General features: G+C 36.6%; 1 protein-coding gene and 1 long non-coding RNA gene across 2 annotated transcripts in view; one reads left to right on the top strand and one right to left on the bottom strand.

The window, feature by feature from the left end:
• SPINK5 (serine peptidase inhibitor Kazal type 5) overlaps positions 1 to 26,232 on the bottom strand; it is a 75,414-nt gene that overhangs the window by 31,855 nt on the left and 17,327 nt on the right. Inside the window, exons 5-16 of the mRNA XM_058732539.1 lie at positions 20,314 to 20,441; positions 18,223 to 18,286; positions 16,996 to 17,123; positions 15,499 to 15,565; positions 11,152 to 11,279; positions 9,737 to 9,824; positions 8,510 to 8,637; positions 7,180 to 7,261; positions 5,682 to 5,809; positions 4,105 to 4,183; positions 3,654 to 3,781; positions 1,015 to 1,063 (exon numbers count right to left, since the gene is read on the bottom strand). Of these exons, the coding sequence (XP_058588522.1) occupies positions 1,015 to 1,063; positions 3,654 to 3,781; positions 4,105 to 4,183; positions 5,682 to 5,809; positions 7,180 to 7,261; positions 8,510 to 8,637; positions 9,737 to 9,824; positions 11,152 to 11,279; positions 15,499 to 15,565; positions 16,996 to 17,123; positions 18,223 to 18,286; positions 20,314 to 20,441 (1,197 nt within the window). The remainder of the gene's footprint in view (positions 1 to 1,014; positions 1,064 to 3,653; positions 3,782 to 4,104; positions 4,184 to 5,681; positions 5,810 to 7,179; positions 7,262 to 8,509; positions 8,638 to 9,736; positions 9,825 to 11,151; positions 11,280 to 15,498; positions 15,566 to 16,995; positions 17,124 to 18,222; positions 18,287 to 20,313; positions 20,442 to 26,232) is intronic.
• Positions 7,256 to 14,369, top strand: LOC131513188 (uncharacterized). The gene is made up of 3 exons (XR_009262458.1): positions 7,256 to 7,417; positions 8,152 to 8,285; positions 12,527 to 14,369. It is a non-coding gene; the product is annotated as an uncharacterized LOC131513188 (long non-coding RNA).

Consider the following 26,232-nt stretch of genomic DNA (forward strand, 5'->3'; position numbering starts at 1 on the left):
TGATGCCCAAACTAAGAAATAAAGACATATTTCAAAAAAAGATATGGAGGAGAGAACAAGTATGATCCCTTGGAGAAACTGACACCTTTCTGGGAGTCACTTGATAAAGCAGAGAGATGCAGATTTCATACAGGAGAGGTACAAGAGAAGCAGAGAGAAGGAAAAATGGTTTAGGACCATTTGGAAAATCTAAGATGACTTAGCAGCTGATCAGATATTATGGATAAAACAAGTGTTCAGTTTAAAATAAAAAGATGGCTCCAACTAACAGAAAGAAAGTTAATGAGCAAGTGAGTCAGTTTAAAGGCCAACTTTTAAACTGTGTCAACTTTCCCCAAATAAATAGTAGGCTTACACCTTGCAGCTGTTAGGAAATAAAACACATAAAGGTAAATCCTGTTTATGGCCATTATATGAGAGTATTTCAATATCATATATGGACAGATTTTATTGTGTTGCCTATAAAATTATAAAATTAATCATGTACAGTAGATTAAGAATAATTAGAAAGTCAAAGGATTTAATAATTATTAACTAGGATGAGAATATTAGTACTTTCTCCATGTTTAGAGAGTGAGAAAGAAAATATGATAATATATGTGTACTTTGTTTTATAAATTGGACTAATGAAAGCAATAGGGACATTGTACTGTGTATTTGAAATAATAGAGGTTGGAATGATGTAAACTGAAATTAGTAAATTGTAAAAATTGATATTAATAATCTGTGCCTGACAACAGAAATCTAAGAAAAGCCAAATATGGAGAATATACCTTACCAAGTAAGTTAACCCTCTACTTTTTATAAAATGAAACTCAAAATTTGAATTATCATGCAATATAATTGATACTCTGGAAACTTCTAATCAAGACCTTTTTTTCAGGGTTTTTGTTGTTGTTGTTCATTTCAGGCACGACAATTGAAAAGGAAAACATTTCTGCTAATGAGATATCTAGAATGCTTTAAGGAGAAAAAAATGTCAAGGCATAGCATTAGCAGTCCTGAGAAAATTACCTTTGTAGCTTCCCTTTTAGTCTTTGTTCTTGTTCTTTCTTCTTGCTGACTATAAGGAGCAGGGGAAGAAAAAGAGAGAAAAAGAAGAAATAGGTCTTAACAGAGTAGATTCTTAATGTGTACAGGTTGATCATCCGTTGCTTTAACAGGTCTCAAACACCCACAAAGATCCACTCAGCAGTTTGTCATTTTAGTGGATAATAAACTGAAATGATTCACTTTACCTCAAGATAATAGTCTGTAAGAAAAAGTCCCTTCATGAGTAAAACCCATTTAGCTCCTCAGCAAAGGCTGCAATAATACTTCCTGTTTACGGATTCTTTTGCATCTGCGATAACTCCTTCTACTTTGGTAATATTTGGCTTCTGTGGGGCAGTCAAGCATGGTTAAGGGGACAGACTCTGGAGTCAAACTGCAGAAGGATCACAAGAAATGTCTGACCCTCTCTGTGCCTTCCTCATCTTTAAATGGGGAAGGGGAAGGGAGGGATAAGAGAAGTAGCAATGAAATTAGTTTTATAGGATTGTTGTGACTGTAAATGGGTTAATACATGTAAAACAAGTAGAATAAGTATTCGGTACATGATAAAGTGATTGTCAAAAGCAATCGGTGTCATCATCACTGTAATTATTATTACGAGTCAGTCCTCCCAAAACAGGCATATGATGGAAATAAAGTAGGGGTGATGGATCTTAACCATTTTGGATAACTAAACTGAGTTCAGCATAATTGAACCTACAGCACAATTTAATCCTGGTGTACAGACGGAAAAAAAATTAAACAACATGTAAGAAGTTTTAATTTTAAAATGCAAAAATGTTTTAGATAATATGTAAAAATTAGGTTATGTTTCAGTCAACATAAGGCTTGCTCCCATTGATCAAATTAAACTTCCTTAAAAGGTGAAAAGACAGTTTGCATTTGGTATGAATGTGTGCAAGACGAGACCATGGAGGGAAGAAGGATTCTCAAAAAAGGCAACAGCCTTTGCTAACATACCCATAAAATATGAGGTAATAAATAAAACTTTATTTCTTTTTGATAAGGAATTAAAAAAATTTTTTTAATGTTTTTGTTTATTTTTGAGACAGAGAGAGACAGAGCATGAGCAGGGGAGGGGCAGAGAGAGAGGGAGACACAGAATCCGAAGCAGGCTCCAGGCTCTGAGCCGTCAGCAGGGCTCAAACCCACACACCTGAGATTATGACCTGAGATCATGACCTGAGCTGAAGTCGGACGCCCAACCGACTGAGCCACCCAGGCGCCCCTTGATAAGGAATTTTTATAGGGATGGGAGAAAAGTACTAAAATAGTTCCAAAATTATGAGATTTCTCATACTTTTTTATATGGAAACTGACCTAAACTTTGCCATGAGTCTAAGTTGACTAAAATATTTAAGAAGCATTTTCTTTCCATCCTGGGAAATCATCAGAGGAAGCAGCAGAGCTGACCACTAGGTGGCAGAATTCCTTCCTCATCACTGAAAGACTGATGTGGAGACAGAAAAACAGACTGAAACAAGCCTAAATTCAGGCAAATATAATTACTCGAAGTAAATGATTATCTTCTATCTATACCATAGGGTGAGAAACATTATTTTCTTCATTTTTTTTTTTCCTGCACTAATGTTTCTAACTTTCCCAACTCTCTAGGCCTTTATTTTGTCATCTATAACTTGTGATAATGTAAGAAAGATCTATTTCATGTTTGTCTTGAAGATCAAATGAGATTGGGCAGCAAAGCTTTTTGCAAATATTTGTTGATGATATACATTCAATAAATGTTGGTTATAATGATTATATGTTCATGATCTTGACTTCCATCTAAGAGGTTTTTAACATTTCCGTGCCCAACCACTATGGGACAAATATTGTTCTCTACCGGGAAAGACTGAATGAATCCTTTCAGAGATTCTGAGTTTATAGCAAATCAATTGGAGTGTTTCTTGGGACAAAGATCAAAGCCTTAAGGAATATCATAGACTCTTTTTTTGTGAGAATACATCATGCCATTTATTCTACAGTTACCCTTTAGTCCCCTGTAAACAAGGATCCAACTTCCACTGTTCCTAAAACAGGCTTCACCTATTTCAAATATTACAAAGTTCATCTTTGTGTTGTGCTCAAATCTGTGTCCCTATAGCTCTCATCCATTTTAACTCTACTTCTTAAGATCACACAGAATGAGTAAGAAGAAAGGTAGTAAACTAAAACAAACACTCTCCTAAAACCTGCCATGCACCATAATGATATTTTATATGTAATCTTATCCATTTCCTATTTTAGCTGATAATCCTTCAAGTAACTAAAAAGCAATTAGTGTGGTTACCACAGAGTATTCTCTTCTCTGAATCAAAGATCTTGAGTTCTCTCTAAAATCTCTTTGTATCGCAATCATCATCATCTGAAAGCTCTCCACTTGCTTTTAGGTTTTGTATTTTAATGTGTGTGTGTGTGTGTGTGTGTGTGTGTGTGTGTGTGTGTGTGTGTGTGTGTTTAGTTCATTTAAATGTGAAACCCCAAAATGACTGCTGTACTGAAGAGAAAAATGCATTATTCACAACTGATTATTCACAAATGTTTGAAAACTTCGCTCGGTTCCTTCTCCCCCACCATCAGCAGTCCTGAGCTTTACTCACAAGAAGGCCTCACACATGGAACAGGTGTTGCCATGCACTTTCCCATCTGGGCCCTTGATGGGGTCGTTCTCTCTGGTGCAGAGAAGCTGTCCATTCTTCCTTAATTTGCGGTATTCGCTGCACAGTTCCTGTGAAATTGAGGAAGGAAGTTCGAGGTCTTGAACATAGGTTAGATCAGACTGGCAAAACAGCTGCATTTTTTCTCAAATGGGGATCAGCAAGTGACTTATTTTAGAATAGGTCTTAGAAGACATGACTATTTTTAAAGGATGAAAGTTATAAACACTTAACCTAGAAATAGTCACATATGCACATGTGTATATACTCACATGTAAACAAACACAAACTGTACAAACGTTTCCTACAACTTCAGGGCATTTATGAGTTCCCTGAATGCCATCTATGGATCCCAGGTCCACATGCCTCTGACTTTTGGAAAAGTTTCCCTTACCTCAAAGGAAGTTGTGTTCTTAGATTGTCTCTTATTTCTTGACTCACTTTCCTTCTTTTTCTTTTCTTCTTCTGCTTGACTAAAAGAGAATATAGAAAGAGATCTGTAAGGATCATAGAATGCCCAAATTGAAAGTGATCTCAAATATCAGTTAATTATTGTAGTTAACATTTAGTAAATTCTTACTATGTACCTAACCTCGTGCTCATACCATGAAATCTTCTCAACTGCATGTTGTAAAACTTCTATTACGACCCCACAGGTAAGAAAACTGACAGACAGAATGGATCACTTCCCCAAGGACACTTGCAGTTTTCCAATCTTCCAGTACTCACAATTTTCAATACTCAGTATGTCTCATTACTATCTAGCTTTGCTTTAATCTGCCAGTAAATTCTCTACTTACATCATCCGCGAAACCCCACATAGGTCATTCTACCCCTGAAGTCCTCAAACTGTTAGGAAGTTGCTCTTGGCATTGAGCTGGACCCCTTCCAGAGTTTCAACTCATTGTTCCCACTTTCATCCATACAGACAGCCTACAGTGTTGATTCCACATTTAAAAACAAAAGATACTTGGGTATTTCAAGGCCATAACTCTCCCCTTGTTAAGTATGCCATGTCTTAACAGTCCTCAGGGGACATGGTTTGTATTCATTTCCTCTAAATATGTTTTTGCTTTTCTGCTGAAGTGGAGCTCTCACAAAGGAACACAAAGTTAATCTGGACTCAGTGCTTACATTTTCTAGAATCCCTTCCATAACAACAACAATTGTCTATTGAAGAGAGAGATGTTGAACATATAGCCACACATATCAATTTACAGCTATACTAATTGTGGTTAGTGTTATAAAGGAAAGTCCTTGTCACCAAGATGGAACAATTGAGGGGCTAGGGGCATGGAGTAGGCTTCACCATGATTGTTTCAGCTGACAAGTCAACACATGGAGGGGTTTACTGTGCCAGATACTCATCTTTCCTATTCCAAGTCGTTCCCCCAGGTCCTGTGTATGGACTAATGTACCATTTTGCATACTGATATGTTTGCTTTGTGATTTGTTGTGTGATTTCAGATGACTTCACAACCTGCTCTGTAGGGGTGAGATCCTTGTTTTATATCCTGTACACTTCCAGAGGAACTCAACCAGTGATTGATATGCAGGAATTATTCTTTGGAGTTGGTTAGGAGTGACATCACCATGATGGCAACATAGGTGGTTCCTAACTTCCCTCCCCCTCACGAGAACAACCAACCTCTATTCAAGAACACGACATGACTGAGAGAATCCTACAACACAGGGGTGAGGCTGAAGCACACACTGGACCTGAGACCAAGACAGGGTGCATTAAAAGGGTAAGAGAAGGAGCTACACGTGAACCTCTCTGCCTCTCTCTCAGGACAGAACAGGAATTATTCTCTGATAATTATGACATTGTGCAAAACTGCCACTGACAAGAAATAAAACACAACTTAATTTTTAAGAAGTAAATACAACAAAGCTAACATTAAAAAATTTAAAAAATGAAGCAGAAAGGACAAAAGTCTCCTTCATTTTTCCAGCTACAGCGCTACTCACAAGAGCACCTCACACATAGAGCAGGTGTTGCCATGCATTTTCCCATCCGGGCCCTGGATGGGGTCGTTCTCTCTGGTGCAGGGGAGTCTTCCATTCCTCACAAGCTTACGGTATTCACTGCACAGCTCCTGCCGAAACAGAGAAAGCAAGTTGGGGATACTTGCTTTTATGCCTATTCCAAGCAGAATCCTGGAACATCTACAGTGGCAGAAACTAGTGTTATGTTTCTTTGATTCCAGGATTTCAGCTGTGTTTCTCTCACATGTAAAATTCAGTTCAACAAACAAAACTCATCATTTGCTAAGAGATGGGAACAAGTTGAACACAATAGGATGTCAAAATATGATACATGAGGTGGGCAAGTAAACTCCATTTTAATCTAAATGGAATAAAATAAGTGCAAACATGTAGGTACAAGAAAATCTGAGAATGCAGAGGTTGAGGCCATGAGATCTGATTGTGAAAAGCAGAGAAGATGTCATGGGACAGGAATAATTTGTATGAGACTGAAGAGCAAACAGGATTTTGTGGGTAAGAAGACGATTGGGGAATATGCATACTAGATTGTTAAAACAAACTAAGAAACAAAGTTGTAAACTACACGGGCATATAGCAGAACATGAATTTCTAAATGAAGGTAAGAAGCCAAATAAAATAGAGATAAGGAGGTTGAGGTGTATGTTGCAGTTAATGATGAGCCATTTGTGGGCTTTAAGCAGATTAATATTTTGAAACTTCAGTTGTGTTAGGGAGGATAGTTGGATAAGGGAAAGACTAAAACCTAGAGGGAGAAGTAGGAGACTTTCATCATCTAAACAATAGGTGATGGGGGGCCTGGGTGGCTCAGTCAGCTGAGCATACAACTCTTGATTTTGGCTCAGGTCATGATCCCAGGGCTGTGGGATCAAGCCCTGCATCAGGCTCTGTGCTTACTTGGGATTCCCTCTCTCCCCTTCTCCCTGCCCCTCCACCACTTGTATGCTCTCTCTCAAACACACACACACACACACACACACACACACACACACACACAACCCAAGGGAAAAAAACCCCAAAACAATATGTGATAATAACTTAATAAAAGGCTATGGAAACAAATATTATAACATTTCAGGGATAAAAATCAGGCTTTCTGTGTGCAGAATGAAGGTATTTTTATCCCAACTCAGATGTGAAATTTCCAAAACTTGCAGGTAGAAAATATACACGTAGAGTCTCTGGAAACTGGTTTGCCAAAGCTAGCACAGTCTGTACTGGTGAAACCAGTACTAGAAGTCAGTTTTTTCAGACTTCAAAGGAGTTATTCTTATTGTACAGGATTAGTCTCTGAAGCAGCGAGAATGGATCAAGCACCCATAGCAGTCATCTCAATGTCATCTCCAGAGGAAAGGGTTAAGATTTCCTGGGAATTTTTGCAGGACAATATTCTACCCTATAGACTCTGAAATATGTTCAAATTATAGTGCCCAGTAGGACTCATTGGGTGGGTTCCACTCACTGCGTATGAAGGTGCTTTTCCAGATTCTCTTTTACTTCGTGCTTCATCTTCAGCCTTTTCCTTTTCTTTAGCTTCTGCTTGGCTGAATGAGAGAAAACGAGAAGAATCCATAGGACCAAATACAGGCAATTATTTGTCCACATTCCTGCATTGGTAATTTCTCCTCCCTCTTTAGGAAGAGCAATTTTGGCCTTTTATCGCTAAACCAATGAGAAACAACAAAATAGCCTCCAGTATGGTAAGATACCATAACTTCTTCATAGTTTTTGCTTAACATTGAAAAAAATATAGTGATTGTGGATTTGGAAAACTTGCTTTCTGTAAATTACCTTTCTTGCCTGAGGTCAGAACAGAAATGTCATCAATGTCCACAGAGGAGGTATCAAAACTGGTACCATAGTGACAGTATACCTGGAGGCTGAAAGTGGCCTTTACAAGCACATTGACTGGTTCCCTTGTTTCACAGTAAGGCAGAGGCAGTTTTGGCTATACTCTTAGGACAGGACTACAACTAAACAAGTTCTCTCCTCTTAAGTCTATAGTCTATCTATCACATCATGCACACCCTAGCTTTATTAATTCACCTTACGTGTATTGCTTACTCATGGCTGTGTTATCTAAAAACAAAATATAGGGTGGTGGGAAAAGACCAATAATTTTCATACACTGATAAACCAAATGAGCTTACATTTGCTTGGCACAATGGAATTGCATAGTATGTACAGCTAACTGATGGCATTTCAATTACACAAGGCTGTCAATCAAAACAAAAGACCATAGATTTGAAATGTAAATCAACTACTTAATCTGAGCTCAATCAAATAAACTGGGAGCAATTCCAAATTTTGAAAGCAAACTGTCAATTCTAACTTATTGAGAAATGTCACATTATATATAGTAATATTTAATTTTATAAGGGTTCATGGTCGTTTCATGGGCAACACTAACTCTAATAATCACTTTCTGCTTTAGGTGTTCACTTTGGGCCCTAACGTCTCCAGAGGATGAGATGCCACAAACTTGTACAACAGGTTCACATATGATGCTTCAGCAGTGGGAAGAATCTGATATTTGCACAAGCTCATGGTTGTCAGGATGTTCCAGTGGTAAGAGGATGAATGTCGGGGAAACAGACATATTGGAATAAATAGTTCCCAGCTTTATTGGCTTTATTGCTAACATTCTATGTAAGTATTCAACTTATTCAACTCCTTTCCCTATTTTGAGCCACAGCTTCCCCATCTATGAAAGTAGCTAGTTCTATTAGACCATCTGTAAGTTCCCTTCTCTCTTTGGTGTTCTTTTAGACACTTTGACATTCTATACTCACTAGAAGGCTTGACACATGGAACACAGGTTTCCATGCATTTTCCCATCTGGACCACGAATAGGGTCATTTTCTCTGGTACAGAAAAGTATTCCATCCTTTGCATGATGCTGATATTCACTGCAGAGTTTCTAAATAATGAAAATGAGACACTTTAGATATAGTTCTCTATTCTGTTTATACATTTTAGATACTGTGGAGGATTTGAGTGACAGGAGACTGAAGTTAGAGAAAATATAGAAAAAATAAGGAAAGAAAGGGAGGGAAGAATTGAGGAAGAAAGGAAGGGAGGGAGGAAGGGAGGGAGGGAGGAAGGAGAGAGTGAAGGAAGGAGGGTAAAGAAGGAAGAGAAGGAAGAAACTGGAAATGAAAGATAAAAGGATAGTTTTGATTTGAGAACTAAAATTAAAGGATTGTGGGAAAGAAACCAGTTGAAGATGAGGGCTTGACAAAAAGATGGAGTTACATGAAGTCAGAAGGGGACTAATGAGGTAGGCTGTTTTATGAAACTGTGAAACTGCACACTAGAGAAGGTGGGCTAACTCACTGTTAGAAACAACTTAAATAGAGTTTCTTCATGGAGTGAAATGGTCCAAATATCCTCCAGGATACCTTCAAATGTTGGCTTGTCATACTACCACTGGATTGTGCCAATATTTCTGACTCTATGAACACAATGTGGAAGATGAACTGAATCTTGAGGACTGAGGGAGATGTTGGCTACAGACATAGAGACTAGGCAGAATGCTAATACCCTGACACAAAGGAAATCTATTAGAGATATGAGCTAAGTCAGTAGCAGGAGAAAAAAAACAACAACAATAGATGCCTGGTTAAGATATGTTTAGAAAGTAGAATGTGATATGATTTTAAAGGAAGCATATTAAAATGTTACCCTGAAGACCTCCAAACAACTACCACACATATCAAACTTTGAATTCAGATAGTGCTTTGATATATTACCTTCATTTAGGAACTATTTTACTAATATGACTTGATTAATTTTCTCCAAATAGAGCTAAAAATTGTAATGCCATAATTATTCTTATAAATCTTATGAATTAATAACTATAAATCACTTTCCAGAAGATCCATCAGTAATGGAGGAAAAATGAACCAACATCGAAAAGGCTTTCTAGAGTAAAATGTAAGCACACACACACACACACACACACACACACACACACACACCCCGAAAAGTCAAAACAAGGTGATCAAACTAATCATCACCTCAATTTCTCTTTTAACTTTAACTTTTTCTTTAGCCTTCCTTAGGTTTTCATGTGCTTTATTTTTTTCATCTGAAAAACGCCGTTTCCTGGAGAAAAACAAGACAAAATAAATGTATACAGATGCTTCAAATCTTTATGTTACAAAATAGTCATTTAGGTGAAGGTGGAAAAACAGCCACATGTTCATGAGTTCTAATACAAACATTTTCCAATCATCTTAAAGATCCTAATTAGATTGAAATCTTCACTCTTTACCCCCCCCAATCCCTTTCATTTTGCTTTCATGTATCCACTGCAGTGATTTTTTTTGTCATCTTCCTTTTTTTAAAATCCCCTTAGCTTAAATTCTACCTTCATTAAGAAGACATCCCAGATCTCAAAGTGGAAATGGGTTGTATAACTGTCACTGTATTTTCATACCTGAATATTCTCTTATGGGATAGTTCTCACTCTGTCTTGAAATGTGTGTGTTTGCGGAGGCACTTATTTGTACTCTTTAACTTTAAGCTTCTTGAGAGCAGGGATCTTCACTTGTACATTCGTTCAACATTTGGCCAGTAACAATTTTTTGTCAAGTGCAGGGCACTTGGGCATATACTATAGCAGCATACAAAACAGACATATACCCTGTGTTCTTGGAATTTAGAACCCAGTAGAAAAGACTAACAGTCAACAAATAGTCATAGGAATAATTACACAATTACCAGCTGTGATGATTGTTAGGAAATAAAATTAAGAGTTACAAGGATTGATTTCAATTAGGAATTTCAGGAGTCTTATCCAAAGAAGGATAATCTTGAAATGCAATCCACAGAGGGGGAGACACTAGCTGGCCAAGACTGAGACAGACTTGCTGGAGGACAGCATAAAAAAAAGAGCTTGGAAAGATCAAGGATATGAATGAGTGACAAGACCTTGTCTGAGACATCTTCATAAATGCCATGATTTCTATGTTGTGGGATTTGCCCTTCCCCAAGGTCAGATGCCCGAGATGAAAAGATAAAGTTAATCTCATTCACATATGAACCTCATGTTTTTGTGGGTGTCAACATCTGTCTATCACAATGGGATAATTACTGAAGGAAAACAGTCAAAGTCTTGGTACCTGCTTTTACCCTCATTCTGTATTATGAGTAGCTCATAAAAAGGCTTACAAAAGTGGTGGGAGGAAATATTAAGAAGTATTTTGTAATCCAGTCTTCTAACTGGAAAATCGAATCCATCTGTACTCAGAAACAGACATACATCATGAGGATCTATTTACTAGGTGATATCATGTTTTGTAGAGGGCAGAAAACTGCTCAAAAAATTCTAAACAACAAAGCTGTACCTCAACATCGTGCTTATTCACCGTGCCAATCAATCTCCACTTCACGCGCCCATTCACTCCAAAGAAACTGCATCTATACTCACAACATTTCAGCACACAGGGCACATTTGTTGCCATGCATCCTGCCATCAGGGCCATGAACTGGGTCACTCTCCCGTGTACAATAAAGTCTTCCATTCTTCACTTGGGTTTCAAATTCCTTACAAAAATCCTTCAAAAAGATAACTAATTACACTTAGCACTTTTCTACTCTTGAACACAGAAAATGTATACCATGGATTTATAGTCACAGAATGTCAGGTGTAGAAGATGTTGGTAAACATATAACATATTAATGAAGATTAGTAAGAAATAGAAATAGTAATTATGTCATGACATTACTTGGTACCTGTATCTACTATTTGGTTTATTAAAAGGTAAAGAGCATTATAAAGAATAAGGCTGAGCATTTATTTCGTAAAACGAGATAGCTCTTGTTAACTTCCAAGTCTATGAAAAAAGGATTATAAAAAAAAAAAAAAGATCTTTCAACTAGTCCCAACAAAGACATAACAAAACGCAGCTGCCAAGACAAAAGCAAAAATTTGTCAACAAGCAGAACAGAGAATCTGTGAGATGTGATGCTTAAACACTATTTAATATGGACTGAATCAAGAACAATCCAATATGGCTTGCAAGGAAATAAGGTGGCATCCAATGACATTACACTTTCTTTCATTTGTTCTCTCTGTGAATCTGGGGCCTCCTTTACTGATGTTCATTTTTATGGGCTCTGCTTCCTTTATTGATATCTATTTCTTTTTTTTTTTTTTTTTTTTTTTTTTTTTTTTTTTTTAAATTTTTTTTAACGTTTTATTTATTCTTGAGACAGAGAGAGACAGAGCATGAACGGGGGAGGGGCAGAGAGAGAGGGAGACACAGAATCGGAAACAGGCTCCAGGCTCTGAGCCATCAGCCCAGAGCCCGACGCGGGGCTCGAACTCACGGACCGCGAGATCGTGACCTGAGCTGAAGTCGGCCGCTTAACCGACTGAGCCACCCAGGCGCCCCGATATCTATTTCTAATACGGTAGATAGAAAGCACAGAAAATGAATCTAATTTTCATTCACTTCCCACTGTAGAGAGAGGAAAAACATCAAGACTAATATTTATTTAGAAAACCTTAAAAGGCTGTGACTTCCCCAAATGTTCCAAGAAAGGTTTGTACCCAGATTTCCCAATACTTTAGTTCAGTGGTTTCAGGTTTTTCTCTCTGTTTGGAAATCCTACTATTAGATGAAGGCTAAACTTTATATCTATGTCTATATTTCTATCTATACCTCCCCTAAATTGCTCTAGACTTAGGGATCTCTCAGGTCAACAAACATGTTTTGTGATGGTGTATATTACTATATAACCTACAAAAAATGCTTTTCAAAGCCTTTTTCAACTGTGTGACCTTCATTTTCCCATTTCAGCCAAGAAAACATGAGCATAAAGAATGTGGTTTGAAGTCTGAAGACCTGAGCAGCTAGATTGCCTTTAACTCCCTGGGAGATCACAGCAAAGCCCCATCACCTTAGAGACCTCAATCTCACCTACCTACACAATGAGGCTTTTGGAATAGATGCTCTTTAGGACTTTTTCTAGATCTAGTATTCTCAATTTTTAAAAAAGAACTCCTATTTCATGAGGACACTTTAAAAAAGGACTCTAATTGACTCCTAATAAGAAGATACTTGTTTTTGGAGGAGCAGTGGGTGTGCTCCAAACTTCCTGGTTATAATAATCTAGGAATAAAGACATAGAAGACAATCACCTGATAATCACAGCATAGTAACAAAATTACTGTTCAATGGTTCCCAGAAGAGAAACAATGATAATTTCAGTTTATAAGTTGTGATTCATCTAAGGAGATTCTGAAGAAATACTTTTGTGAGCAAACCACTGACAGGTTAATTATGGGGCAGTTATTGAGCCATCACTATAAAGCATCCCCATTCAATACAATCATGTCCTGTGACCCCACCAAAACAATGACCCCAGCTACAGAGAAAAAGAGGGAAAAATAGCCAAGACACGATAAAAGACAATGGAAAAGATATGTGTTTCTGAAGTAATAAAATGCTCGATATTACAAGATGACCCAACATTTTTGACTGAAATTTAACCACCAAAAGAAGAGCTTTTCAAATCTTAGTGAGTATTCAACAAATTACTGACAACTCTGAATGCTCCACTTTTCTTCATTTAAACTCTCAACACTCTATTTAGGGTGGAAAATATGCTTCATTGAATAGTATTATGAGGTGGAAGCTTAGCCCAGGTCCACCAAAAACTGGACCTATGACTATCATAGGAAAACATTTGCCCATCATCCACAAAAATAGTATCTTGTGATGCCTCTCCCGATCTGATGGGGAACCCCAAATGTGGGGTGAAAGAATTCACCCAAGGCAGAACAAAAGAGATAAAAGTTTATTGAATACATCACAAGGGTGGGGGACAGGAGAGCAAAGGAGAGGCTATCTGCCAGGAGGCAGTGGGGACTGTATTTAAAGAGGGAAAGTGAGGAGGTATGGGAATGTTTGGAATTTTCCTTTTTTGGTAAGAGTGCCTGGTTGTAAGTAGCCCATTTGTTAGTTAGGACTTGTCAATATTTTGAGGTAGGTTGCCCCAGGGTCCTGTCTGTATTCAGCCAGGGGTTAATGTGGGTCCTACGGCCTTGATCAAATTTCCATTGCTCAAGGCTATTGTCTAAAAGCAGCTTCTAAACTTGTATTAGCATGAAAAGGTACAGAGTGTGTAATCACATTCCAACAAGAAAGTAAAAATTGACATTTATCCAACCTCCTTAATTTGGAACAAAGAAATTGAGGTTCAGAGAGAAGAGATGACTTGGTCAGTTTCACAGAGCCAGAGCATAACAGAACTATAGCTAAAACTTAGATGTTCTGACTTCTCAACAAAAAGTTAGTCATTTAGCAACATAATTACTGTCACTGTCATTGAAAGTATGGTTTAATAACTGTGGTGATTTAGGAAATCCAAGTTGTATGATCTACAATGCTTATTCAATTACGAAAGGAATAATTTTTGTATAACTAGGTTAAACAATAAAATCATACAATAATTTGAAAAAACTTAAAGGGTACTTTAAAAACCACAATCTCAGAGTGCTTGGGTGGGTCAGTTAAGTATCTGACTCTCGATTTCAGCTTAGCTCATGATCTCACAGTTTGTGAGACTGAGCCCCACATTGGGCTCTGTTCTGACAGCATGGAGCCTGCTTGGGATTCTCTGTCTCTTTTCCGCTCTGTTCCTCCTCTGCTAACACTCTCTCTCAAAATAAATAAATAAACTTAAAAGAATAAAATAAAAATAAAACCTACAATCTCAATATTTGTGTGGGGTTTTTTTTGTTTAAACAGAAGCAATACTTTTATAAACATAGGCCTCATTGAATGTAATAACCATAATGGAAAAATAACTCCAATTTGTATCAGTGGGATCATATATAAAATACACCAGTGATATACTGTTTAAAAAACTCTAACTGGGTGTTGTATGGAAACCAATTTGACAATAAACTTCATATATTGAAAAAAAATAAAAAATAAAAAATAAATAAAATAAAAATAAAAAACTCTAGACTTATTTAGAAGTTATTCTGTCTATATTTATGTTGCATTAAAAAAATTTATTCAAAGCAAAATTAATCTACACTAAACCAGAGAGAAGACTGGGGGAAATTAAGTAGAACTTAATTTGCATGTTTTCTTTTTTCTTTCTTTCTTTTTTTTTTTAAGTTTTTTTTTAACATTTATTTATTTTTGAGACAGAGAGAGACAGAGCATGAATGGGGGAGGGACAGAGAGAGAGGCAGACACAGAATCAGAAGCAGGCTCCAGGCACTCAGCCATCAGCCCAGAGCCCGACGCGGGGCTCAAACTCATGGACCGTGAGATCGTGACCTGAGCTGAAGTTGGACGCTTAGCTGACTGAGCCACTCAGGCACCCCAAATTTGCATATTTTCTCACTTACATTCTTTCTCTCTTTTTTTCTTAAGCAAGGAGGGAAATTGCTTGAACTTTAGGTGTAGAAATGCTATTTTAAAATTGAATCTAATGATTAATATAGGAATAGTATTAATAAATAAATAAATAAATAAATTAATATTAATTTATAATAATTATAAATAATTATAAATTATTATATTTTATATATAAAATATATTAATATATAAATTATAAATTATAATAACTAATTAATAAATATTAATATAGGAATTAATATAGGAATAGCGAATGTGGTAAAGTTTGAAATTAAGGGAAACAATTTATTGTAAAAATTAAGGACAATGACATTATTGAATTACCTCAAAGTGTCACACCTAAGTCTGTTAATATTTTGGCCACAAGAACCAAATTATGTTGGTGAGTAATTTACCTTTTCAGCACTTCGTTGAATTCTGGTTTCACCTTCTTTCTTGGCATTTTCTTGAGCTTCTTTTAAGCTGTTATGAAAGAAAACAGTTGGTCAGTTTATGGCTCAATCATATTTTCAGCATCCCTGTGCTAGGTACTTTCACATCCTTGGCCATAACTGGTTAAACCGATCCATTTACATGAGACAAGCTTTTCCCTGTCTTGATTGAGCCAGAAAATTGCCAAAGATAAGGAAGGGTGTGAAACTGACTCACTGACAGTCAATTAGAAGCTCTGTTCTGTAAAAGTAGATGGGTGTGACTCCTTGATTGACAAACAGAAGATTGTTAGGAAAATCCCCTTTAAAAGGCAGAACTAAGAGCTTTAATACAATGCTGTGACTACAGTGAAACCAAACTAAGCATTTAAAGTATTGCCATCCACGCCCTTATGTAAACCTTTTCTATACCTTGTAAAGTATTTGTTTGCCTTCATGTAAAAGCACCTCTGTTAAAAAAAAAAAAAAAAAGCTACATTGAACTGAGCTTCTAAGTCCTCTCATATCTATTACCTACTTGCAGTCTCACCCTGGAGATGGGCATTATTAGTTCTACAGAGGAGAAAACCAAGAGTTAGAGAGGTCAAATTCTCTTTTTTAGCTAGTGCATGAAAAGAAACAGAAAGTCACAGAACTGAGGCAGGCTGGAACACTAAAATCACATGCCTCCTAGATAAGAAAGTGGAAATTAGGCTTATTTCCTGTCTGGAAACTGGTTATAATCACTGTTTTGCAAACCTGATAGGATGTGCCCCTGAATTCCATAAGAGCACACTGTAATTTTCAAAGGCAGGTGTGAAGTTTATTAATCTCTTAAATCTATTGAGGTAACTGGAACATTTTAAAGCTTGCTGACATATAGAGAGTCCATACCTTGTTTAACAGCCAGAATATTCAAAAGACTCACTGGATGGTCTTCATATCTCAGCCTCAGTACTCACAACAATGTCAGACACTCAGAAAAAGATAACCCAATTCTTCCCTTTCATAAAGTTCCACCTTTTATTTTAATAATGAATTCAGCCACATGACATTATTGTTATTATTATCATCTTAAATTAGACTTACTTTTAGTAAGAGTCTCTATACATATTCAAATGAAACAATGCATGTCAAATGACTGACCTAGATTATTCCATATGAAACTGCTTTCTAAATTTTAAAATATTGTGCCTTATAAAACATGGTGCATTGTCCTGTCGTTCTAATTAAGCAAATTAAGAGTACTGAATTTAATAATGTAATCATCTCATCCACTTCTTTTAAGAAACACTAGTAGATGACATTAATCAAAAAGAAAAGCCACTCTGAGAGCAAGGACTATTTCACCTTATGAAGACAAAGAATTATATGCTTCATGAAAAGGACTGTATCTCTCTGTGGAGTGGTTCTCAACACAGCAACCAAATGCATCCTCACCAAGTCCACCTACGTGCCCTGCTTGGGGATGACGATACTTACAAAAGCTCAGCACACATCGCGCATTTATTGCCATGTGTTTTTCCATCAGGTCCAAGGACGGGATCATTTTCCCTTGTGCATCCAAGTCTTCCATCTTTCACATAAGGCCGAAAAGCACTACATACATCCTGAAGAACAGGGAAAGGAACTTGACATTCACCATACTGATTGTAATGCCTTCCACACTGTTTTCAGAATTTTTATAATTCTCAGTGCTTCTCTGCCCAATGCACAGTAGCCACCTGGAGCAGTGCCAGATGCCTAGAAGTAGCTTAGTAAGTACTGCATTAATCATGTGGTTTAGTATGGTGCCCATTTACCTATTCATTTACTATTAAACACAGATACCCTAGTATGTGCTAGAACCAAGGTAGAACACGGTCCTTGCACTGAACTTGCTCACGATCTACTGGGGGACACAAAGAGACACTTAAAATATGATGTGTGGGGCACCTGCATGGCTCAGTTGGTTAAGCGTCTGCCTTCAGCTCAGGTCATATCTCACCAATTCATGAGTTTGAGCACCTGATTGGGCTCTGGGCTGCCAGTGCAGAGCCTGCTTGGGATTCTCTCTCCCTCTCTCTGCCCCTCCCCCACTCATGCTTTTTCTCTCTCTCTCTCAAAATAAATAAATAAACTTAAAAAAATATACATGATGTGCTAAATGTCTTGGTAGGTGCTCTACGAGCATAGAAAGGGCACCAAACCTTGACTTAGGCAAAACATTCATCTAGAAAAAGTCAAACGTGACATGTCTGAGATACTTATTTCTTTCTCCTATCATCACAAGTGCATAGAATTTTAGCCTAGAGAAAAGCCATTTAATACAAATCTCACTTTTAGATATGGAAACACTGGTACAGTGTGGGTAAGTAATTTGCCCAAGATCTCCTGACAGCAAGTGACAGTGCTAGGGTTTCAATTCAGGTTAAGTGCCTGATGCATAATGCCCTTTCAACTACAAATGTAGTTTTGTTTTGATTGATTGATTGATTGATTGATTTCTCTTTTTCATAGAAAGCAGAAAGAGAGCTGAAAGGTCTCACTACCAAAATAAGCGGTTCCAGTTTCAAGAACTATCAATTGCTTTTCATCTAAATGAGCCGTGTTTAAATGAGCAGAAGTTGCCTCCTTCCTCACACCCCACCCAAGAAGGAAGAGGAGAGCATCTTTTCTCTCTCTGGTCAGCCTCCCAAGCGTTTCCACCATTTTGACACTTGTCCTCACCTGCTCTGGATTACTGGTCTCACATTCCCCTTCACTTTTTATGCCAACTTGGGACCTGGTTTTGCTGGAATTGAAAGTTAGCAGACACAGAAGTTTAGCATCACAGAACATCTTACCATTCAAAAAATAACTTATTTTCATTGTATTATGATTCTCTTTTACCCTTGAAAACAGATGTCACACTGCATTCTTTTCCTGACTTACTCTTTATAATGACAGCCTGTGTTTATACCTTGGAGTCAAAGAAATAGAATCACGTTGGAGGGCTAATAAGATTCAGACCTGAAAATATGATTTCCAGAATTTTCCTTCCTGTGTCTAGAGGGGATCCATAACAGGAGAGAGGGAAAAACTACATCTTGTAACTAGATATGCCCCCAAAAAACTATGCTGCTGTCATTGATGGTTTTTTTAAATATACAAATTCAAGTTTATTGGATGCAACTTGCTACTATACTATTCTTTGTTTGGTTGATGCTAATATTTTAGTTGTCATGGAAAGTACCTAAAGTCCTAAGAATTTTATTCGGTCTAATAGACCTTTAAACCATCTGAAAACAGAACCATAAATGTAAAAAACACTTTCTACTTTATAAAAAGATAAAAACCACAGCATTTGTGTAACAATAAAAGACCAATATAAGGAGAATAATGAAGTCACTAAAAGCGATAAGAAAAAAGTTATATCAAAAGATATCATCGAAGGGAAAGAAAAAAATTGAATCCTAATGTTATTGCAGAGTCTTCTAGCAGACAGAGCTAAGACAGAAACACAAAGAGCAGTATGGCTATCACTGTATTATAAAAGAAGTATACCAGAAATCAGGAGAGAGAAATTTACACCTAAAACAGAGAGTTAAAGAATCTACCACAGGATCCCCACATAAAGCACAGTAGTCATTAACTGTTCAGTGTGCTCATAATAGTATTACAAAATGCATATCTAACAAAGCCTGTCTGTTCTCCCTAAGGTCTATTTGTGTTTTCATTTATGTTGGCCACTGGTGAGAGTTGAAGGCATAATTTCAGAGTACATCTCTGAAAATGGAGTAATGTGAGGGACCAGAGTGATTTAATTCAGTTGTCTTTTGGTAAAGATACTAATTACAAGGAAAGATAAAGCTTGCAGAAGCTTGAAGACCGAATATTTATTATATCCTTTACTAGCCTCAAGCACTGGTTCTTATCATTTTTGCAAAAACTGAAGAGTAGACAATTCAAGACTGAGGGCACAAACCAGAACCAGAAAAGCAGGTATGCCATCTTGTTGATTGAAGACAATTGATAACCAAACTAGCACTGAGGGTGGAGAAAAAATCAAAGAGGGACAAAATATTGGACAGTGAGATGCTTTAGCTATGTGACAAAGGTCGAATAAATGGAAAGAAGTTCAATATTAAAAGTTCCAATTAATCTACTCTAATATTATAAGTTACAGAGTATTTAATAAAAAAATACTTTGATGATTAAATAATTCTCTGTGAGAAAAGACACACTCCTAGACACATAGAAATAGATAGGTGTCTGTATGTATATGTATGTGTATGTATGTGCATATACATACATGTGTACTTATCTGTGCATGTACCTAGATATATCAGATGTCTACTTCACAGAGACACTGATAACTATTTGATAAATTACACACAAAAGTGCTTTATAAAATATAAAGTGTGACACAACATATTTTTTTCCCTAAGAATATAGTAAAAGGAGGGGCACCTGGGTGGCTCAGTCAGTTAAGTGTCCAACTATGGCTCAGGTCATGATCTCACAGTTTGTGGGTTCGAGCCCCACGTCGGGCTCTGTGCTGACAGTTCAGAGCCTAGAGCCTGTTTTGGATTCTGTGTGTGTGTCTCTCTCTGTTCCCACCCCACTCATACTCTGCCTCTCTCTGTCTCTCAAAAATTAATAAACATTAAAAAAATTAAAAAATTAAAAAAGAATATAGTAAAATGAGTGGTCCTAATAATTTATGGATGGCTAACTCCCACAAAATGAACTGATATTTTAAAGACTATAAGAAAAAAATGTGTCCTGTAATTATTCGGAGAGCATGCATTAGGGAGAAAGTCTGCTGCCGATACTCACGCGTTCTCAGCACACAGCATACATTTGTTGCTGTATGTTTTCCCATCAGTGCCACAAACAGCTGCATAATCCAGAGTACAGATAAAACCCCCATTTCTTTCTCCTTTTCTGAAATCATCGCAATTCAACTGCAAGAGACATTATCAAGGAACATCAAAATACAAGAGATAAAATATTCCTTAGGTACATAAATGAGTTAATATTTTAAACCCACAGCAATATAACTACACTGGAGAACAAAACAGGTTTAGGAGACTATAGTACACTAAAAAAGTCATGGATAATAAAACATGGTCCAAGAACAGAGATACAATTAGATTTCAGGAGAAAGAATTTCTATGTGATTTCAGTAGGGCAAGTCAGGCACCTCTGTGAAATTTAGTTTCCTGTTTGTCTGTCAAATCCTGCCTGTCTTCTCTACAGAGTAGTAATGAGGCCCAGTAGATAATGGATATGAAAACTCTCTGTAACTATAGGCTGTAACAAAGTTTTTATTATTACAGATGAGGATAGTGATCAGAAGCCAGATTGCTGGGTTCATAATTCTAACTCTCCCACATACTGGCTTTGTGATTTGGGAGTTACTTAACCCCCCTGGGCTGTAGTGTTCTTACTTGCAAAACGTGTACAATATTACTAACTTCTTAGGATTACAAAGAGGTTTCAATGTATGAATACATGCCCAGCACTTAGAATAGTGCATGGCATTTCGTAACCATTGACTATTGTTGTTTTGTTGTTATTTTAAACATTTTCCCCACAGACAATCAGGCCAATAAGACTACACAACTTTTTTTGGATGACAGAACAAATGCCCAAATCTCAGCTCTAGTGATATGACATGTACTTAGGGACACAGCTGTGCAGGGAGACAGCAACTGCTTGAGGTGATACCTGGAGACCAGCGTTTGAATCTCAGACCTGCCACCCACTCACTTCACCTCTTTGAACCTCGCTTTCCTCCTTGCCTGACAAATGGAAATTCACACCCTGGTAATATTACAGATTTATGCTGGGGATCAAGTGAACACTTGAGAAACCTTATTTGGCAACACTATTGTGACATGAGTTAAGTAAAGAAGACCTCAAGTTAACATGCATTTAATTTCTATCTAAAAGCAAACAATAACACTAGGTATTTTTTCAGTTATCAGAGGGCAACATAAGTTTTTGATTTTATTGTCATAACAAAAATATTTTAAATGCAAATGTGGAAAACTTACAATGTATAGATCTGTGACCTAGTATGTCACACAATACAAAGACTAAAAGTACAATGGATACAAATATATAATGAATTTGTGAACCAAAGGTGACATTGAGGACTTCGGAAAGACAATAAAAAAGGAAAAAGAATGTAGAATAGTAAAGAAAAGCTATGGGACATGCCCAACTATTCATGTCATATGTTTAGGAAGAAGTTAAAATAGAGGCAAAACAGGGTAAGTAATGGCTCTATGTGTTATTTCACTTGTTCGGTTGTTCATTTGTTCACTTGCGTTCTGATGAGAAGACAAAGACCATAAATATGATAATTTTAAATTATAATAAATGCTATGAAAAATAAACTGAACAATACCCACAATAGTGGCGATTTTAAATACAGTGTCGAGAATGGTCTCTCTGTAAAGGTAACATTTGAGGTGAGATGGGATTAATGAGAAGGAGCCAGACACTGAAGATCTGAGGGAAGACTATTTCAGGCATAGAGAAACTACAATTGCAAAGGATTTGTGATAGGAACTAGATTGTCCTGTTTAAGAGGCACCAAGAAGTGTGGCTGAAGTAGAAGGAAAAAGCAGGAGAGCTGCTGGCTTTCTCTCTAAGGTCATTTCTGGAGAAACGACAGAAGCATGGGTGATAGGGATTGATTTTATTAACTTGGGACAATCACTGTGATTCCCCTTCACCAGCAAAAGCAAAGGCAGCATACTAGGTCACAGGTGTTGGCAGGGTGATGACAGGGCAGATCAAGAGCCCAGCTGTGAGGTGATGAGAACAGGTGCAGGTAGTTACTACTCCACTTCCTCCTCCCCCTCCAAACTCCAAGGGCTGGTAGATCACAACCTACAGAGAACACCTCTTCCTATTGCTAACAGATTCTGAGAGCGGACAGATGGATTTCTAACCTGTGGAGTAGGGAACAAACTGGAGGAGCAACACTGGTTCCAGAACATTCTGATCTGGGCTTTATCTCTTTTCCTATCCTTACACTCAACAGGAGAGGCAGAGCCTGAAGTGTGGCCTTAAACACCATCTCACTCACTGTAGCAGAAAAAGTAACTAAAGCTATCATGGAATCTTAAGAGTAAAAATATTTGTATACATGAGGAGCAAAACAAGGTAAAAGAAATATGGTAATGTGAGCAATATTCAGTATCAGTTGAAGCAGAATTATTGGAATGCATAGAAAAATAATTTATCAAAAGTGTAACTATGCTTTAGAGAGATAAAACATCTTCAACGTGAAACAGGAAAAAAGTTATAATGGGAAAAAACTGGAAGTTTTAGATATGGAAATATTTAAACGGCAATAAATAAAACAATATAAAGAATAAAAGAAGGATAGGTGCACATACCTAATGAATTTGTGAACCAGACAATCAGATCAAGAAACTCTTATAAAAGGCAATGATAAAGGAAAACAAAATTTAACATAAAAAATTTAAAGAACATGGTGAATAGAATTAGAAGTCCCCCAAAGGAGGCAAATATATATAGACAATAATATTTGAAGAAATAGGGAACATTTCTAGAACTAATGAAAACTGAAAAAACAAGAGAAAGAGAAATAGACATAGCAAATCAAAAATAGCATCTGGTCAATAACAAATTGGGGGAGGTTTAGGGAATTTTAAGCAAACCAGACTAGCCTAACATATGTTAGGGGAGAAAATACAGATATTGACAATAAACAAAGATGTTAGCAATAGTGATAAATAATTATAAATATGGATATTTGGTTAAGGGTAGTCATAATAAGAACAAAAATAGGTATGCGACCTTTAACTCATCATCACACAAAAGCTGGAAAGAAGAGACTACTTTTAAAATATGTTTTTATTAAAGTCTGGTAACTGAAACTATGAAACATTAGGAGAACCAAGTCCTAGAAAAACAGAAATAACAAACTGTAAATGGGCTAAACACACAAGTTAAAATATAATTTGTTATTGGATTTTAAAAATTAGGATCAAATCAGGTATGGATGATAAGAGAAAAGTTAACATTAAAAAACACACAGATACTAAAACAACAGGATAAGAAAGGATACAAGGTAAAAATGAATAAGAAGAGAGCAGATGCAGTAATATTAATACTAGAAGTATAGAATTCAGTTCAAAATGCATCATAAGTGACAAAGAAGGACTCTATATAAAGTAAAAGAAAAAGCAGAACATGAAGACATAGTAATCACTGAGTATTCATTCAGTTAATTAAACAGGCTTTAACTATGTCAAACTACAACCATCAGAATGTGATAGAATTAGATAACCAGGGGGCACCTGGGTGGCTCAGTCGGTTGAACATTCAACCCTTGATTTTGGCTCAGGTCATGATGTCACAGTTCATGAGATCATGCCCTGCGTTCGGCTCTGGGCTGAAAGCATGGAGCCTGCTTGGGATTTTCTTCCTCCCTCTCTCTGTCTCTCTTTGTCTCTCTTTCTCTCTCTCTCAAAAATAAACTAAAAAAAAAAAAAAAAAAAAAAAGAATTAGATAGGGGTGCCTGGGTGGCTCAGTCAAGTGACTTCAGCTCAGGTCATGATCTCACTGTTCATAGGTTCAAGCCCCACATTGGCCTCTGTGCTGACAGCTTGGAACCTGGAGCTTGCTTGGGTTTCTGTGTCTCCCTCTCTCTCTGCCCGCACCCCCCCACCCCCGTCAGTCTCTCTCTGTTAAAAATAAATAAATATTTTAAAAAATTAAAAAAAAAAGAATTAGATAAATCAGTAGCTGGAGTTACAGACTTCAGCATGCACTTCTCAGAAATTGATAGATCAAGAGTAAAACGTTAAGATGCTTAAGCCATCAGATTTTGATAGAAAACTACATCCATGACACAGAAAATAAACACTTTTTCCAAGACATAAGAAACATTTATAAAAGTTGAATACTTATTAGGTCACTAAAAAAGTGTTAGGAAATTCCAAAGGATCAATGTCATATGATCTATGTTCTCTGACCAAAATTCAATAAAATCAAAGTTAATTTAAAATAGGCAAAAATCAAATAATCAAATCAATAATATAAAGAATGTATTACTGAATAACTTTGCAAGGGAGGAAAATTAAAGAATGTTTGGCAAAGAATGACAAATGGAAACACCTGAAGTACCAATCTTTAGATAATCATTAATATCTTTAAGTACCCCGGTCACAGAATTTTAAAAGTTAAAAATTTTAAACTAGGTATTGTGCAATCCATTATAAGATGTGCAGGAGAACAAGATTATAGAAACAAGAATGAGTGACACAGATAACATAAACAATAGAGAAGATAAACAAAAACAGCTGGTAAGATAGATTTCTAGTACAATTGATATGAGAAAGAGAAGATGGAAATAAAAAATACAAGCAATGACCATTGAAAATAACTGTGTAAATGTTGAGATATACATACAATAAAAGCATATTAGGAGTATCCATATGCTAAAACATCTGAAAACCAAAATGGAGATATGGCTTAAAAAAAAGTGTAAAACACTCTCCATTGTTTAATAAGAAAAGTTGAACAGACCAAAAGCATTAATCCAACTGATATACTGGCCTGAGATAATCCCTCCCCAAAATGCCACAGTCCTAATAGCCTTAAAATCCATTTTTCTAAAGTTTTAAATTAAGAGGAAAACTTATATTGAATAACAATAATTTGTTATTCCAAAAATTGAGAAAGCGTGTAAACTGAAAAACAATTACAGTTTTACTGAGGTTTTACTTAACATAAAATTCATGAATTTTAAGTGTACAATTCAGTGATTTTGGGTTAATTTATGGAGTTTTACAACCATCACCATAACTCAGTTTTAGAATATGTCTGTCACCCCAAGGGGTTTCCACTATGACCATGTACAGTTAATCCCAGTTCCCAGCTCTAACCTTAGGCAACCACAGAATTTTCTGACTATAAATTTACCTTTCCTCTATATTTCTTATAAATGGAATCATAAATATGCAATTGTTTGACTCTGGCTTTCACTTTGCCTAATGTTTTTGAGGTTCATCCATATCATAACAGTAACAGTAGTACTTTCTTTTTATTTCAGAATATTTCATTCTATAAATGTAGCTCATTTTGTTCCATTATCAGTGGACTTTCAGACACTTAGATCATTTCTAGTTTTGGATTATTAAAAAGAATGCTGTTATGAACATTCACATGCATGGCATATGAGAGAGAGAATTTTAAATAGGCTCCACACTCAGCGTGCAGCCCCACTTGGGGCTCGATCCCACGATCCTGAGATTATGACCTGAGTCGAAATCAAGAGGCAGATGCTGAACCCACTGAGCCACCCAGGTGCCCCCAGTGTAGCTACACTCTCGAGTACTCTTACCAGAAATCTGCAAGTGTTCCAGTTTCTCCACAACCTTAAAAACATTTTGGTTTTTTTTTTCTTTTTTTGTCTTTATGATTATAGCCATTGTAGTGGGTGTGTAATGGCACCTCATTGTGGCTTTAGTGTGCATTTCCCTACATAATAGCAATGTAAAACATCTTTTTAAGTGTGCACTAGCCATTAAGATATTTTTAGTGTAACAGCTGTTTTTAATTGAATTGTCTTCTTATGTCTGAGCTGTAAGCGGTCCTTATATATTGCAGATAGAAGTCTTTTACCCAATATATGAATATATGAAAATCAGAAATTTTCTCCCAGTCCATAGTTGCTTTTCTGTTGTTTCAAGGATTTCATTTGAAGC

This window comes from Neofelis nebulosa, chromosome 1, assembly GCF_028018385.1.
Source record: "Neofelis nebulosa isolate mNeoNeb1 chromosome 1, mNeoNeb1.pri, whole genome shotgun sequence".
Classification (NCBI taxonomy): Eukaryota; Metazoa; Chordata; class Mammalia; order Carnivora; family Felidae; genus Neofelis; species Neofelis nebulosa.